The sequence below is a fragment of the Mastigoproctus giganteus genome, chromosome 2 (genome assembly GCF_048544385.1).
Source record: "Mastigoproctus giganteus isolate SK-2022 chromosome 2, ASM4854438v1, whole genome shotgun sequence".
NCBI lineage: Eukaryota > Metazoa > Arthropoda > Arachnida > Uropygi > Thelyphonidae > Mastigoproctus > Mastigoproctus giganteus.
Window position 1 is genome coordinate 178,161,250 of NC_143576.1, and position 17,446 is coordinate 178,178,695.

Consider the following 17,446-nt stretch of genomic DNA (forward strand, 5'->3'; position numbering starts at 1 on the left):
TGTCGTTAATAAAATGAGCGAATTCGAACTGCTGGTTAAAACAAGTAACGCGGACATAATAGGGCTTACGGAAACGTGGTGCCACCCAGAAATAGGAGATGATGAGTTTCAGTATGGCTTGTATAATGTATTTAGGAAGGATAGGGTAGATAGAAGGGGTGGTGGGTGATGCTTCTTACCAGAAGCAGCCTGAGTGCGACGATAGCTTTCCCGGATTCAGACGTTTCACGTGCTAGAATAGAATCTGTATGGCGTGAGATAGTTGGAAACAAATGTATAATGCGAGTAGGAGTAATCTACAGACCAGGTGATTGTGAAGATTATGACGAAAGCCTCTACATGCAAATGGAATGGAAGAGTAAGCGTCAATGCCTTATTATGGGTGATTTCAATTTGCCTCTAATTGATTGGAGTAAATGGGAAGGAAACTCGACATGGGGAACAAAATTTTTAAATCAACTAGATGACTGTTATTTGTATCAACATGTCAGGGAAAGTACTAGAGAAAAGAATATCCTAGACCTCATCATCACACATGAATCAGATGACATTACAGGGCTGACAGTAGAGGAACCAGTAGCAGGAAGTGATCACGGAGTTCTAGGGTGGACGATGAAGAGAGAGGTAGCAGTAGTAAAAGGCAAAGGAATGGGTTTTAATTTCAGAAAAGGAAATTACGGTGCTTTAAGGTGTCACATGGCCTCTATTAACTGGGTAGATATCGCACCGAGAACGAATGCAATTGAACTGTGGTATGCTTTTAAAACATTAATCACAGACGCCTTGAAGGCGTATTTACCATTAAAAAAATACTCCCCGAGTAGGGTTCCAAGTTGGATGAATAGTGAAGTTGTCACATTGCTTGAGCAGAAAAAGGTGGCATGGAAAGGTTACAGAGCAATAAAAAGAACTAAAGCCTATAACAGCTACAAGGTAATCTGTAATAGAGCCACAGAAAAGGTTCGACAGGCAAAGGCAGTTTATGAGAAAGCTCCAGCAAACAGAGCAAAGAGGGGGGATTAAGGAATTCTTCACATATATAAATGCAAAGAAGAGCAGGACAAACCAGATCGGACATTTACGTAAGGGAAACGAGATAGTATTAAATACACCAGCTGCCATTGCAGATGAACTCAACAGTTATTTTGCATCGATATTTACAAATGAAAAACTTTTTGTGGCAATGGGAAATTGTGGGAGCGAAGTTCAAAAATATGTAGTTAATGCTACTGAAATTTCGCAAAATTATTTAATGTAAAAACTTTCGAGCCTACAAGCCGGTAAGCCTCCTGGAGTTGATGGAATATACCCTATAATCCTAATGGATGAGGAAAGTGAGTGCATTGCACCATTCAGGCTAATTATGCGAGCATCACTAGACTCTGGGGAGATTCCGTTGGATTGGAAAAGTGACAATGTATCTCCCATACATAAGGGTGGTTCTAAGAGTAATGTGGGAAATTATCGACCTGCCAGTCTGACTTCAGTGGAAGGGAAAATCATGGAGGCAATGATCAAGGGTGGAATTCAGGATCATTTGGATCGAATTGAAATTCTTAAGGATTCTCAGCATGGTTTTGTAAAGGGAAAATCATGTTTAACAAATCTGGTTCGCTATTTTGAAAGGGTCACTCATGAGCGGGATTTAGGGAATAACTTCGACATTGTTTATTTAGCTTTCAGCAAAGTTTTTGACTAAGTCCGACATGAGGGGTTGCTTTATAAGCTGGAACAGATTGGAATCACTGGAAATATCCTTAGATGGATAGCAGGATGGCAGAGTATTGTGAAAGATAGCAATTCCTCAGATCTGGTTGGTGTAAAAAGTGGGGTTCCCCAGGGATCAGTGTTAAAACCAACTTTGCTTTTAATTTTCATAAACGACATTTATGAAAGGACAGAGGGCGTAGGTTCTAAATTTGCAGATGAAGTTAAACTTGGTAGAGTAGCTAATGACCACTGTCAAGCTGAGCTTGTTCAGAGAGACCTAGATAAACTTCAGGAATGGTCAGAAAAATGGCAGCTATGCTTTAATCCAACCAAGTGTGAGGTATTACACCTAGGGAACAGTAATCCCAAAATAACTTATTCACTTGGTAGAGTTCAACTAACCCAGTACTGGAGGAAAGGGACTTTGGTGTCACGATACGGTCACACATGAAATTCTCTGAGTATTGTAAACAGGTTGCAAGGAAGGCCCATGGTGTTCTATCTATCATCTATCGAACTTTTGCTAGTAGAGATAGGGACGTGATAATCCCATTATATAAGGCTTTTGTTAGACCACACTTGGAATACTGTATTCAAGTATGGAGACCGCACCTAAAGAAACACATCGAACGTCTTGAAAGGGTGCAAAGACGGGTAACTCGACTGGTGAGATCGGCAAAAGGGCGTCCTTATGAAGAAAGACTTCGAATATGTGGGTTGCAGAGTTTGGAAACTAGACACCTTAGAGGAGATTTGATTGAGGTGTTTAAGGATTTGAGAAGCATCAGTAAAATGAATGAGGACGAAATTTTCAAGATTATAAATGATGCTAGAACAAGGGGACATAAATTGAAGTTACGGGGGGGAGATATTTTGATTGGACTGCAAGAAGTTTTATTTTAGCCGGCGAGTTATAAATTACTGGAATAAGTGGCCTACATGGGTGGCAGAGGCTGATAGTTTGAGAAAATTCAAAGGTAATCTGGGTAGTTACCTCCGGGTGACGGAAACGAATGGGATGATAAGTTTAATTTCCTTTTCTTCTACTAATTATTAGTTTTTTTTTCCCTTCACAAGCCTGGGAAACCTAAGGCTGATCCTCGGGCATATAGACCCATCTCTTTGTTGGCAAATCTTGGGAAATTATTTGAAAGACTGTTGGTCCCTCGAATCGTTGGAGGCTTAACGGAGGGTCACATGGTGTCGGATTCTCAGTTTGGCTTCAAAAAGGGTCATTCAACAGAGGAAGCAATTCTAGTATTAATTAACTACATAAATTCTTCTCCTGAGAAGTATGTACTGGCTGTTTTTGTTGATTTTGAAGGTGCTTTTGACTCTGTTTGGTGGGAGAGTGTGCTGGTGTCTCTGAGGGATTCTGGTTGTGATAGATATATTTATGGAGTTATCCGTTCTTACTTCAGTGATCGGCTTGTGAGAGTTTTTGCAAAACACCTTATGTTTGATAAGTATGTTAACAGGGGATGTCCACAGGGTTCTGTCCTTGGGCCGATATTCTGGAACTCGGTTCTTGATCAATGGCTAAACAGATTGCAGGTTCCTCAGTGTTTGCAGGTGGCTTATGCGGATGACTTGGTTCTGGGAGTTGCTGGGGATTCTAGAGCCATATTGGAGCTGAAAATTCAGGAAATTTTGAACAATCTCTCAGAGTGGGCTGTGTTGAACAAATTAAAGATCTCATCTAAGAAAACCAGGATGATGGTATTTAAAAAGCACTTTGATTACAAGCGCCCGCCCAGAGTACTGTTGAATGGAAAGCAGGTTCCTTTTGTGTCTAGTATTAAGCATTTGGGTTTGATTTTGGATGACCGGCTGGGTTTTCATCTGCACGTGTCACATTTGAGGGATAAACTAAAGAAATTTACTTCTTTCGTGATGCGTATTTCCAGGAAAGAGTGGGGTCTTAATAAACGCACGATGCTATTATACTACAAGACCATTTTCTTGCCGATTGTCGCATATGCTGCGGGAGTTTGGATGAATGCTGTGATCAAGGTCAAAATTAAAAATCAACTTATGTCGCTGCAGAGATCTATGTTGCTAGCATTGCTGTATGCTCCTCGGACTGTCTCGACGGTTGCACTGCAGGTGATCGCAGGTGCTCTTCCAGTTGATTTATATGTATTGTACCGTGGTATGTTATATGCACTAAGAAAAGGAATTTCGGCTCAGTGCCTGGGCATCTCTATTGACCTGACTGCCAACATTAAAGAGGAAAAAGTCAGAATTTGGAACTCCCTTATTGCCATGTGGAGGATTCGATGGAGCTCTTCTGCATTTGGCGAGACAACAAGAAGAATTATTCCAGCGGCGGATTTTGCTATGTCAAAGACAGTGTCTTCTTGGTTTTGTCCTACGATGTTTACAAGTTATATATTGACCGGACACGGATCTTTTCGTGACAAACTATTTTCAAAAGGATTGGAGCCTGATCCGTGGTGTTCTTGTGGTGATGCAGAAACTTGGACGCACGTGTTGTTTGTTTGTCCTTTTTATGGATCAGAGCGTCGTCGACTTTTCGACGAGGTTTCTCCCTTTACTGAGGATAACGTGGAGATCCTTTTACAAGATGCATCTAGCTTCCGGGCTCTGCAGAGATTTGCTGCCGCTGTGTTTGCCAGAAGAACAATCATAAGGAACTTTTCAGATCTAGAGTTGGCAGCATATGTGAATCATGCATGATTGCATCTGGGTTCGGGTGCTTCAGTCTGGGAAGCTATTTGTCCGGTCTGTGGCTCCTGAACATGTACCACTACGGTGGTTTTTTTTTTTTTTTTTTCTCCTTGGTTCTCGGGTTTGGGCGGCCTGAGACCAGGGATGTTGGCACCCAACAGTATTGCACTTCCTCTGTTGGGTGCAGGTTAGTGCCTTGCACTTCAGTATACAATAGTAGAGACAGGTCCGGCTCCACGTGCCCAGGGTCGGGCATCAGCCTACAGCTGAAGATATCAGCTGTTTCCTGATGGCAGAGTGACCTGACATAAACAACATACTAAGTTCATAAACATTTCTTTAATACAAGTTTAACCTTTCCTATACAAAATTTGACTATTTTTCTTTAGTTATAATTAGTGTAATTTATATCTAAAAATGCTCTTGTTTTGAATATTCAATTTCTTAGCTATGTTTCAGGCCCACTTTACAGTTATCTGTTTTATTTAAAGAATTAGGTGGAGATGGGCATATGCCTGGGAACCACCCCGACACAGTATACACACACACACACACACACACACACCTCCGGGTGACGGAAACGAATGGGATGATAAGTTTAATTTCCTTTTCTTCTACTAATTATTAGTTTTTTTTGTTCTGTTTTTTTTTATAATTTTTTTATTCTGGTTTTTTTTTTTTTTTTGACTGGTGCTGCATAAGCCAGAGCTTCCTTCCACCATTCGGCCATTACTAATACCAACATTACATCTCTCTGTAAAACTTATATTACAGTATATAATGAACAGTATATCATGGGAATCAAATGACAAATGAAATATAATTATAATATGTAATATAGGTATTCAGAGTAAAATTGTATTACAAACAAGTGGCTAATAATCTTATGAACAGTGATTATGAAGCACATTTCTTATGTCATCTTCCTAAATATCAAGCATTTTTGGATGAGTACTGTAAGAATATTATAACTGGAGATTTAGGAATTGTTCCTCACACTGAATTAAGAAATTTGCTATCCTATGGATTCAAATTGAAACTTAGCCCATGTACAAAAAATAGCTTAAATCTAATTAAAAAAACAAATGAGAACAGGCTTGTTACAATTTAGTTTAAAACAGGCATATAAGTATAATCACCGTTGGACGCTTTCCAAAGGTATCCCTCCACCTTTGTACTTGCCTATGATGCTTTAGAAAATCAAATAGGATATATATATATATTCAAAAATAATAAACAGGCCAAGATATTTGATTTATTCTTAATCAAAAAAACAGTTATCAGATTTGCAATCTAAGTTTATAATTACTACCACTGATAAAGCAGTCAATAATTATAATATAATATGTAAAAATTCTATACCACCAAGTTAATAAATGAACTGAATAACAGCTCCACCTATAAAATTGGGATATCTAACAGTAGCATTATCATTAAGAAACTACTCACTAATTTTAACGCTTTGCACATGCAAAAAGTTAAAATTATGTACAATAATACAAAATTTCCTTACGTGCACTGGGTATCCAAATTCCACAAAGCTTCCATTGGCTTTAAATTCATTACATCATGCAGAAAGAGCTATGCTAAGTTACCCCACAAAAAACTAGAATCGTTACTCAATATCAAAGGAAATATAGGAGAATCAAGAATTATTATGAACAATACCACTGCAATAGATTATTTAAAAAATAACACCAAAGACATAAACCCTATAAGCACTTTTGACTATAAAAGCTTGTTTACCATTATATCTCATAATAACTTTAAATATGTCTTTAACTGCTATTATAATGAGTACCATAGTATATTAAATACCAATGTTATTGGTATTTAATATAGTATGGTACTTGTAACCAATGTTATTAGGATAACATCGTAAATTTATGTTTATTCAACTGCTACATCTTTAATGGTAATAATGTATATAAACAGCATATAGGTACAGCTATGGGGCATGTAGTTCTTGCATAGTAGCAAATATTTACCTACATTATTATGAAAGAAACCTAAATAAAAGCTTAATAATACATCGCTACATTGATGATCTTATGTAATAAATAAACCCGACTTTCAGAAAGATATTGCCCAGAATATCATCCTAAATTACAGCTAGAAAATATACCAATAAAGACAGTACAATAGCTGCTACATATCTAGGTATATCTATGTATAAAATAGATCATAAATGATATACCAAAGTATATGACAAACGAAAAGAATTTAACTTTGAAGGCCTAACGCACTGCATTCCAATATCTCAAAAATAATTCATAGTAACATCAATACCTCATAGAGTTTGAGATTAATAAGAATAACACTAAAGATCAAATAAGAAAATCACTAAAAGACTTAAAATGTAAGCTGATTAGGAATGTATTCCCAGAAATGTTTATTGCTAAATTTCTAAACGGAGCAGTAACTAGTGCAATTAATAAATGGCACGGAAATATTAACCCTAGAATAGTTATAGGTGATATACATAAAATTAACAGTCATATTTAACCTTTCTGTTCTTGATAGTGTCATTCTTGAGAGCTTGTACTTATGTATATAATATGCACTTCCCTTAGAGCATATAGGCACTTCTCTTAGGGCAGTAAATAATTAATAAATTGATATTTAACTTTATTCACTCATATTAGGTACCAACTAATTTCTTACATAGTGAGTTAAAAAATAACAGCTATTTTCAGTTGTTTTTAGGTAATTCTATCATTTCTGGTTTTCCCAATTTGCAGCTATCTGTTCAGTGCAGTTTATCCTCGAATTCACAGTAATTTCCTAACTTTGTCAGTAATTTATCTATTTGCAGTTTTTGCATAATTTATAGCAATTCCAGCTATTTTCTAACCTTTTCGGTTATTGAATTAATATTAATTATTGCTGTTTGCTAACAATATCATATATTTTATTAATTATTTTCATTATTAATTTCATTTTTTTCCACAATTTACAGTATTTTTCAAAATTTCAGTTAATTAATTTATTTTTTATTTAAATGGTCACGTTGTTACCAAAAATGCTATCTTTATTTATCATATATCAGGCAGCAATTCAAGTTATAAATCCATTTAGTCAGGTTTCTTACAGTATGAAGGTATTGTTCATTTTCATAACCTCTTAGTTTTTCATAACCTCTAGGATTTTAACATTCTTTCACCTTTCACAAATCTACTACACTTCTTTTTGTACTCTCTTCACCCTGTTAGTTACTGGAAATTTGTATAACTGTCACATCCATTTATGCATATTTAATTCAATATATTAATACAACTTATACATACCTTGCATCCTTAAATGCGGCCTTTCGCTTTTAGCTGCATCTGTCATACCTATTTACCAATTTTGCATTCACTGAAACCATTTCATCAACTGAATACCTTTTTTCTTATGTAAGTCTGTAAACATTCCTTTATAGAGTTACAATTGAATACCCATTTATATATATATACAGGTTTTCTTGGTTTGTTATTGTAAATTTTTATCACTATTTTAGAAAATATTTAGACCGAAAATGAGGCCCCTCTTCGGGTGAAGCCCGCGGCCGAGGATGAAAAGAAAGGGAAGAGATTTATGAAGCGAATAAAAGGGTGATTTTTAGAGTTGAGGGAGGTTATTTAAGGTGTGGAATAAAGCAAGCTATGCTGATGACATCCGTTCTTTTGCTCAGACTACACATAAAGGCATACATTCAAGTTGTGGAAGATGGTTACTGAATAAATGTGCAAAAATGTTCCTTCATCTAGCGGGTGGTTAATTGTTTTTAGAGGCTTCCATCTGGAGCTGAGGAAGTGGGTACTTTGCATAAATTCGAGGAAGAACTAGAGAAACTATTAAAGAGACGAATAGGTGATACGGGAATTCTGTTTTTTTTTTTTTTTCTTTTTGGCTGATAACTTAAAAGAGCTACTTTCTTTCATCATTTGCCACTAGTACTATTATTATTAATGAGTAACTAATAGGTTAAAGGAACCCTTGAATAATTTTCAGGATTATGCAGCAACAGAAATTTGTCAATTACGCTCTTAATGAATCAATGAAGTCGAAAGATAAAGAAATGGTAAATTTAACAATATAGTCTTTTTCCATCCATATTATTTTTAGACAATCAATGCATAACTAACGATATATTTTATAAAGCAAACTGAAGGAAATTTAATAGCAGTTTCACATGTGGGGGATGCAATGTTTGTTTCTCAATACATCGGTGTCACTATCTGCTAGACTAATTGATTTTTAATTTGACATAGAAAAATGCAGTTACTATTTTAACCAACAAATCATTTTCCATTATGTTTGATGATATGTTTTTTTTCTTAAATAGTATCTCTGATAATGAATAGCAATAATACCACAGTAACACATAATAAGAAAAATACGGGTATATGAATTCCTTGGAGGATGAGACATACACACTTTCCCCATCCCCCAACACCTCGACTGCGCAACCGATAGACATGACGATTTATATACGAGTACTTGATTTTTGTACATTCTTAAGAAATTACATATAGTTAAATAAACTTATGTAAAAGATAAATATAAATTATGACTGCCACTACGTGTTAAAAGTTACAAAATGAGTGGTTCCGATATTCTCCCACCGCATCAAATAAAATTCTTCTAATTAGAATATTAAAAAATTCTGGTAACTTACTCTGAATGGTTAACATTTACATATACGGAATATGTAATTTATAGAAACATGTACTTTGCAGCCGCATGAGCCTAATGTATGTTCTTTCTAAAATCAGATTCGCTTTAAAATTACACAATCACCACACAAACAAGAAATTATATACTTACAGCACTTTGCACAATAGACTTGAGCAAGATAGTCATTCATTGAACAGAAAGCACTGCCTACCAACGCCAAGTTGAAGAAGGAAATAAAAATAAACTTTGACTTCATTTTAGTTAGTGTTTGGAGTTTTTGAAACTTCTGCTCTAGCTCTCCGTTTATGTCGTATGAGGTGGAATCTCTTTTATAACGCAAACTACACAGATAGTACACTTCCTCTTCACGATGGTTTCACAATATCACAGGCGTATAGTTCAAAACAAATTGCATTTAAAATAAATAAATAAATTTCCTGTTTATACTCCGGCACGACCAAACAGTCAGAGGCATAATGGTTTGAAATTTCGTAAGGACACTGTTTAGTACTATACACGTAGTCCTTGAAGCGTATAATGCACTTCTAAACATTAACAAACCACGTACACATTCAGAGAAATTAGAAAAACTGAGTAGGGAAGAACACGTTTTCTTGAGATCGAACGCAGCTTAAAACTTTGATTCTCTTAGGTAATAATGGCGAATCTTTTCTGTCCTGGGTACGAAATTATGCTGAAACAAAAAATATTTCTGCTTCAGATAAAAAAAAAAAAAAAAACTGAATAAATTTCGTATACTCTTTATACTTATAAAAATTTCAACGATTATTCGTAATCTTCCTCCTATTATTATTATTATTTCTCCCTGATTGGTGGTTCCACATCGTGACGGGTATTGCTACCAAGTTCACAGGGTGGCTGTTGTTACTGTTAGTCCAGGAACTCTCTGACTGTCCTACAGGTGTACAGTATTGCGACTATCTGGAGTTCCTTGCGACTATCTGGAGTTCCTTGCGACTATCTGGAGTTCCTATTGCTGCTAGACTGTTATGTAGAGTCTTTGGTACCATACCGCTAGTTGACACGATAATCGGGATGGTCGATACGTCTTGCATATGCCACATCTCCTTGACCTCATGTCTCAGGTTTGTGTACTTCCTAATTTTTTTCCTCATGGGTTTTCTGGACATTGCTAGTGTTGGGTACCGCTATGTCAATCAGGTAGGTAGCCTTTTTCCATCTTGTACACAAGGGTTATGTCCAGTCTGTTGTGCGGGATGGTGTTATCCGTTATTATGGCGCGGTCCCTGTACAGCTTGTGGGTTCGGGTCTCTAGTACTGCCTGGGATTCGTACTTGTAGTATGGTACACTCTCTTTGGTCAACTGGTATTTCCTCACTAGCTACTGTTGTATTATCCTGGCTACCTGGTCGTGTCTATGAGTGTGTTCAGTCTGGGTGATCACCTTACACCCCGCGATGATTTAGTGGATAGTTTCTGAGGACAGTTGGCATCGTCGACATGTGTCATCTGACATTCCGGGCTCCTTTGCGATGCATTTTCTATAGTTTATGGTGTTGATTACCTGGTCATGGATGGCAAGCATGAATCCTTCAGTCTCGTGGAAGAGCGTCCCGCATGTGAGCCATGCATTCGAAGCAATGTTATCGATGTGATCTTGATGGAGGTCATTGTAATGTCTGCCATGGATTGTCTTCTTTGCCCATCTTTCTAACTTCGTTTCTTGTACCGTCTGGGCGGGAGGGGGTTCCCTCGCTTAGGTTGGGTGGGGTATACCACTTATCTATCTTCCTTATGGCCTGGTGGAGTGGTGCTGTGTTGTTGTCGAAGTAATCCTTCAGGTTAACTATCGCTTTTTTCTTTGTTCTATCAGATCTATCAGGCCCCTTCCTTCCTCTTTCCGAGCTATTGTTAGTCTCTCCACTGCTGCCTTCGGGTGGTGTTGGCGGCTCTTGGTCATAATTGTCCTTGTCTTTCGCATGATATCTTCTAGCTTGGTTTTAGTCTAATCTATGACCCCGAAGGTAGTAGTAGTAGTAGTGGCATGTGATGCAAGAAAGCTATCTAAAAACTATGATTAATGGAAAAGAAACGAGAGATCAGCAGCAGAAGAATCAGAAAAAGAAGGAGCAGCCATCTTGGGAAAGAAAACTTCAGCAGAAGTTAGAAGAATCTATATTCTTCTATCTATTTTAGATAGAATCTACCTTAGAAGAATTAAGAGTCAAGATAGGCCAATTGACCAAGTACTAACGGGATATCAGTAGGAAGAAATTGATTGGAAAATTGAGAAGCATCCTGAAGAGAGAAAACGAGCGTTAACAGCAAACAGGAGAACAAAAAACCAGAGTACACACTGAAGCAGAACCTCCACGCACTCACCGAGTGACTACGCAAATAAAAAGAGAGATTCCTGAAGAAAACCAACAACTGAATCTTCGCGGAAAATCAAAGAGCTTTCTACAGGAGTCTCGGAGAAGACGGAAACTGACCACTCGAGCAGAAGAAGATTGAAGAGTTCTGGGGCCACATATAGAGCAGTAAAATAATTCTTAACAGCCGAGCCTCCTGGATAGCACTAGAACTGAAGAAAACGAGGGACGTAGGAGAAGAGAGAATGTGAGATTTGGGAGGAAGAAATACAGCAGTCGACCAGAACTCCCACGACTGGTAAACCCCGGGAACAGATAACATGCGCTCAACTATTGGTACAAGGAGCTGACTTACACACACACACACACACACACACACACACACACACACACACACACACACACACACACACACACACACACACACACACACACACACACACACACACACACACACACCTAGCAGAGCAGTTCACCCGAATGATAAGGCACTCAGAGACAATCCCAGAGTTTCTCGCTCCTGGAATCACATATCTCAAGTCTAAAGACCAAGATAAAAGAAACCCGGAGAAATACAGACCAATCATCTTTCTCTCAACAATGCATAGCAAACGAATTATTTAATAAAACAGACTGAAGGGACTTTAATAGTCCACTAATTTGTCCACTTCCTTTTCTCTTATTAATTATCATTTATTTATTTTTCTTCTTATCATTTTATTTTATTTATCGTTTTGCTATTTTATTTTATTTTTTTATTATTATTATTGTTATTTATTTATTGATATTTATTTATTTATTATATATATTTTTTTTTGGCTGGTGCAGCATAAGCATTAGGCTTCCTTGTACCATGCGGCCATTGCTAATACTAAATCCCGCCAGTAATCTCAAGTATTCCGTACATAGATCACAAATTCCTTCCCGGCCTTCGAAGAGCAAACATGCCCGACTGAATCTCACGGACGTCCCGAGGAAATTTTCTCTTGAGCCAATAGCCCGAAAGAAACACAATACCAAAAAACAGATAATGATTTCATCATTGGAACTGACACAAAATTCTGCATAAAAGCAGTACTGGAAAAGTGAGACTCTTTGCCACTCGACTTCACCCAACTATAGCAGTAGGCCCCCTTCCGGCCCACATTATAGACAAAACTGGAATCATAGTTGACCTTCGTAAAATGACGACCAAACGCAGCACTTATGCATCATTGCTGATCGCATGTAATCATTGAAACATCAACAGCCTCCTCTGCACAACCAAACAATTAAGTTGGGAAGCCTGCCGCCGTTGAAGTCGGTCCCAATGCGGAGTTCTCTCAGTCTCTGCCGTGGTTCGTTTGGAGGTTGACTGCTTAGCCACACAATCGTTTTGTTGCTTCTCAGTGTTATGCTACCATCAAGAAGTTCGTGAGCGAAATTTGATAAGCTTTACCTGTTGTGGATATTCCTCTTTGAGACACCCAGCCAGAAGGACCTTTTTTTATTTTTAAACTGGATCTCCAAGTGACATTTCGACTTACAGGACATGATGCCTTTAAGCAAAAGCTGACCAATCTGAGGGGTGAGAAGAATCCTCTCTACTTGAAGAGAACCTGAATCTCGGGAGCGCGTATTGGTGCTCTCACTACGATTAATGTATCCCTCGTGGGTAGCACAGTTGGTAGTACAGCCGTCTTCCCCACACCTGGTGGATAAAACCTGAGTTTGAATTCGGGAAGAATTTTTATGGGTCTTTTTTACAATGTTGCTGGTATAGTTGACCACAGCCGTGGGGAGGATAGTTTTTTCTCCCTGAAACTTGGGTTTTTCTTCTAGCAAACAGAAAATCGATCTCAGAACACACACAAATTACAGACAATATACACCGAGCAACATAGTCTTAATTGCTGATTCTCCTAAAACCCAATAACAACAGCAACGAGTAGTATAAGACCAGGCTAATCTCAAAAGTCCAAGAAAATCCACAACGTCAGGAACACCTCTTCTTGCAAGATGAGTATTTTAAACCATTATCTAGCTCTCACAGAATTTACGCAGTCGGTTTTTCAACACCGACGTGAAATTCAGAAGAGAAAATTGAGACAGTTGTACTGTAACATTCCATAAAGTAACTTCAACCCAAGCTTACAAGGCGTGATAAAAATCTACACGCGGATGATGCCATCCGGTGTGAGCCAATCGCAAGGCTTGGTATAGGTCCAACACTGGAAATGACTAACTTTACCCAATAACATTGAAACTCTAACTTTAAACCAAAGGCAGTGACTTTTAAGACCACGGGAGTGAAAGCAGAATGAAGAACTTACCAGCACGCTCATTGACTACCCCCGCTACTCCAGGTTGTTACTATTTAAATAGGATTATGATTATAGCGGGGTGAAAGAAGCCACATTCCTCACTTAAATTACTTGAAAAATGAAAATAAGAGGATTTGGAAGCTCCTTTTACAAAAAATGGCAAAACAGATGAAATTGTTCGGAAAAAGATAGATAACATTCAAATTTTCCCTTATGTTAATGGTGTGAATTATATTAAACCAATCTGGTTAGTATCAAATCTACGTTATACATTCTTATTAACAGGTCACGGATCATTTTTTTTGCTAAACTGAATAGTCTTGGAATCGTAACAAGATGCAACTTTACGTGTGGTGATCTGGAAACATGGGAAAATGTTGTGTTTAATTGATTGTTTAGAATATGGTGACTTGCGTCTGGATTTACTGAATAATGTTGATAATGTAACTCGTCTGGTGGATGGGATTGAACCAGTACTTATTAAAACAAGGGAAATTTTTATTGCCATTCAAAATTTTGCAAATTCAGTTTTCGTGAGAAGGAATATACTTTTGCAATTGGAAGAGTTGAGTTTAAATAATGGATGAATTGGTGGACTGTACCCTTTTATTTACATGGAATATTATATTATTTATATATATATATATATATACAGGAACAGAGAAAATTCTTTGCAGAGGTGGACAGAATGTTGGTACTCTGTTTCCTTAATGTGGGTGGGTGTCCACTTCTGCTCCTGCCAATGCAGTTGGCAAGAAGCTTAAGTTGTTGTTTTTCTTGGAATTTATCCTGCAATAATACCTTCTTCCAGCATGATTTTGCTAGTTAATTGAGTAACTTCCGTTGAGTTCTCTGACTGCTGGTAGATGGCAGTTCGTTGAACTGTTTATCTTTTGGAGATTATCGGCGATGATCAGTCTCTAGGATGTGATGCTTGTGCTCATCTTTGGACAGTGTCTCTTCATCGGTTTCTGTTGTAGCCTACTTGTCCAGGTTGTTGAGCTGTGGCTGAGAGGATGACTATTGCACAGTATAGTTGATTTTTAATGTGAATTTGTAATGTGATTGTGAAATTTGTATTGTTAGTAATTGTATACTGTATTTAATATTTTGGCTAAGAGCCCCTTTACTCAATAAATGAAAAAAAAATAAAAATTAAAAATACACAACACGCCCAATTTCCAGAAGTTATACTTAGTGCAATATGGCTTAAGTCACTATTACGCCTAAAACTCTACAACAACAAACAGTCATTTTCACTTTTCTTCATGGTGGAGAGAAGTAATAACATTTGAACTGTGGCTGAAGAATTTTTTCCCCGAATTCGAAGCAGCGTCATGAAGGATTCGATATCAATACATTTGACAATCTTCTTCGACACTGTTCTCTGTCCACATATGCTTTATACAACTACTTCTCATATGTTCTATTTCTACTTCAAAAAAATGACTATCCTGTTTCTTCCTCTGCACAACAACAACATATATCTGCACAACGACATATAGCTGCAGAACAACAACAGGACTATCAACAGTAGTATCATCACACTTCCATGAAATGGAAGTGTGATGATACTACTGCCGTCAAGAAGCGGACAGGAAGATCACTGAAGCTCACTGCGCGTGACACGAGGGTAGTAGTCGGGAGATCATTGAAACAATTTCATAGAGATTGTCTCAGTGATCTGATGGATGTTTTGCAGGGATGCCTACAAAACACCAAGGAACTTAAGACATCAATAATTTAAAGACTATACGACGGACACATTAAATACGAGCTGAATTTTCGTGAATATGGACCATTCTTCAACAACTCCGGTAATTTGGCATGTCAAATATGCTTAGTACATGGCTTCCTGCTTTGACATAATATACCTTTTCTTTGTTATTCATTGTCTATGGATATTCAATAAACTTCTGTTTATTGAGAGATATGTGTTCAGATCCTTTTTGGAGGGTGATGTTTTTTTTTAATTTGAAAATTTCAGTATTACCTCAGAAAGAGGATTGCAGGTGCATTCTTCCCATCATTTGCCACATACGAAATCGACCGATGTTCTAGAGTTGGTAAAGGGTCCATTTCACAATCCACTTCTTGCATGCACGCTCTGAAATCTGAGGTGAATTTTAAAGACAAAATAAATTATTAAAATAATAAAAAAAAAACATACCGCACAATTTTCTTGTATGAAATTCATTAGAATGAAAATTAGTAAACTTTTAATAAAGCTTGTTTCCATTACATATGAAACAGAAACCATTCTTCCCTGTAGTAGATTGTTGCTTCGTATTATCTATTATTTTAATTAAAGATAATAAGGTGCTGCAAATTTCTAATTTACAATTTGCCTCATGCAGCTCTATAAATTCATGCGTTTCATTTTTATGATAAGATTCAATATTTTCCAAAGTATATTAGGAACGTTTTTCAGATTATCGGCAGTATATGATCGCTATATGTTCTACAGGCAACGTACAGATATATCTGGCAATATTTGAGAGGTTAATTGACCAATCGACCAACAGGATGAAGAGGAATGGGGGTATTTTCAAAAAGAGTGGTGACAACAGGGTATTCAACCTGTGTTTTAAGGTTGCATGATCCTTAAAAGCTGCGAAGATCAACAGACCTTATCTCTTCTGATATTTTACGGGATGTCTTAAAGCACGGGAATCCTTGAACAATCCATTGAGAACTAAAGGAGTAAAAGACACACCATCGCCAAGTCTCTGCAACGTTCTTGGGGACAATTCTCACCTTCTCGTCAACGGAACCACTTTCTTTTTTTAGTTTCATAAAAATGCTTTCTTAAGACATCTAACAATTTTAAAATCTATTTTCCAGTAGGAAAAATGCTAAATGTGTCGCATTAGTTCAACTGGTATCTTCTGAAAAATAAAAAAATAAAAATAGAACAGCGTGTATAAATATTGTCCCTGACTATTTCCATGTTGTACGAGACAAATAAATCATTTGAATAAAACTTTCATCAATCATATATTGTACTGACATTGAAATTGAATTTCAGGTCTTCACATTTCAGATATTCTTCAGCTAAAACTGGAAAAGAAATTTAAAAAAAACCTGCATTTCAGGATCTTCTTTATTTATTATAATATACAAGTTTTATAACATAACTACAAATATCCATGTTGGGAGAATGTTCCAGTATAGCAAAATCAAAGTTTCACAATAATCATCTACATGTATTTAAAATTAAAAGTAAAGTTTAATTTTTTAAAATTCTTTTAGACGTTGAACTAAGAATAATTATGAAATGAACTTGTCTTTACTGCAATCGATGTCTACTAATGTAAAATGTCATTGAAATGGCGGTTACAAAGATGAAGTAACTTTCCTACTGCACATAAAATAAAATTCATACTGTGTGCTCTAACACTCGCATTCAAAATCACAAAAAGAGTGGTTAAGATAGTTCGACTTCCCCAAATGTAAGTTCTTTAATTGGGAAACCACAAAATTCTAAAGTGCTTCAACCTTCATCATAGTGCACCAGTCATACGGTGAAGAAGTTGGTTTTCTTATCATTCATGGTGATAATTCTAAATATTCGCCTTCCATGATGATAAAGGGATACCGCTCTCTAAATTTATTTTTAATTGGCTTGTAAATTTTCCGTATTGTACAGTGTGCTACATTAACTAATAAAGAAACAATTTCATAGATTAAACTATGTTTGGTCTATGAATTTCTTTTTTCAGACGTATT

The 17,446-nt window shown here is 36.8% G+C and overlaps 1 protein-coding gene across 1 annotated transcript in view; it reads right to left on the reverse strand.

The window, feature by feature from the left end:
• LOC150089786 (uncharacterized) overlaps nt 1-9,349 on the reverse strand; it is a 65,348-nt gene extending 55,999 nt beyond the window's left edge. The window contains exon 1 of the mRNA XM_090368808.1: nt 9,211-9,349. Within this exon, the coding sequence (XP_090224934.1) occupies nt 9,211-9,316 (106 nt within the window). The 5' untranslated portion in view covers nt 9,317-9,349. The remainder of the gene's footprint in view (nt 1-9,210) is intronic.
• Nucleotides 9,350-17,446: the final 8,097 nt, after the last annotated feature.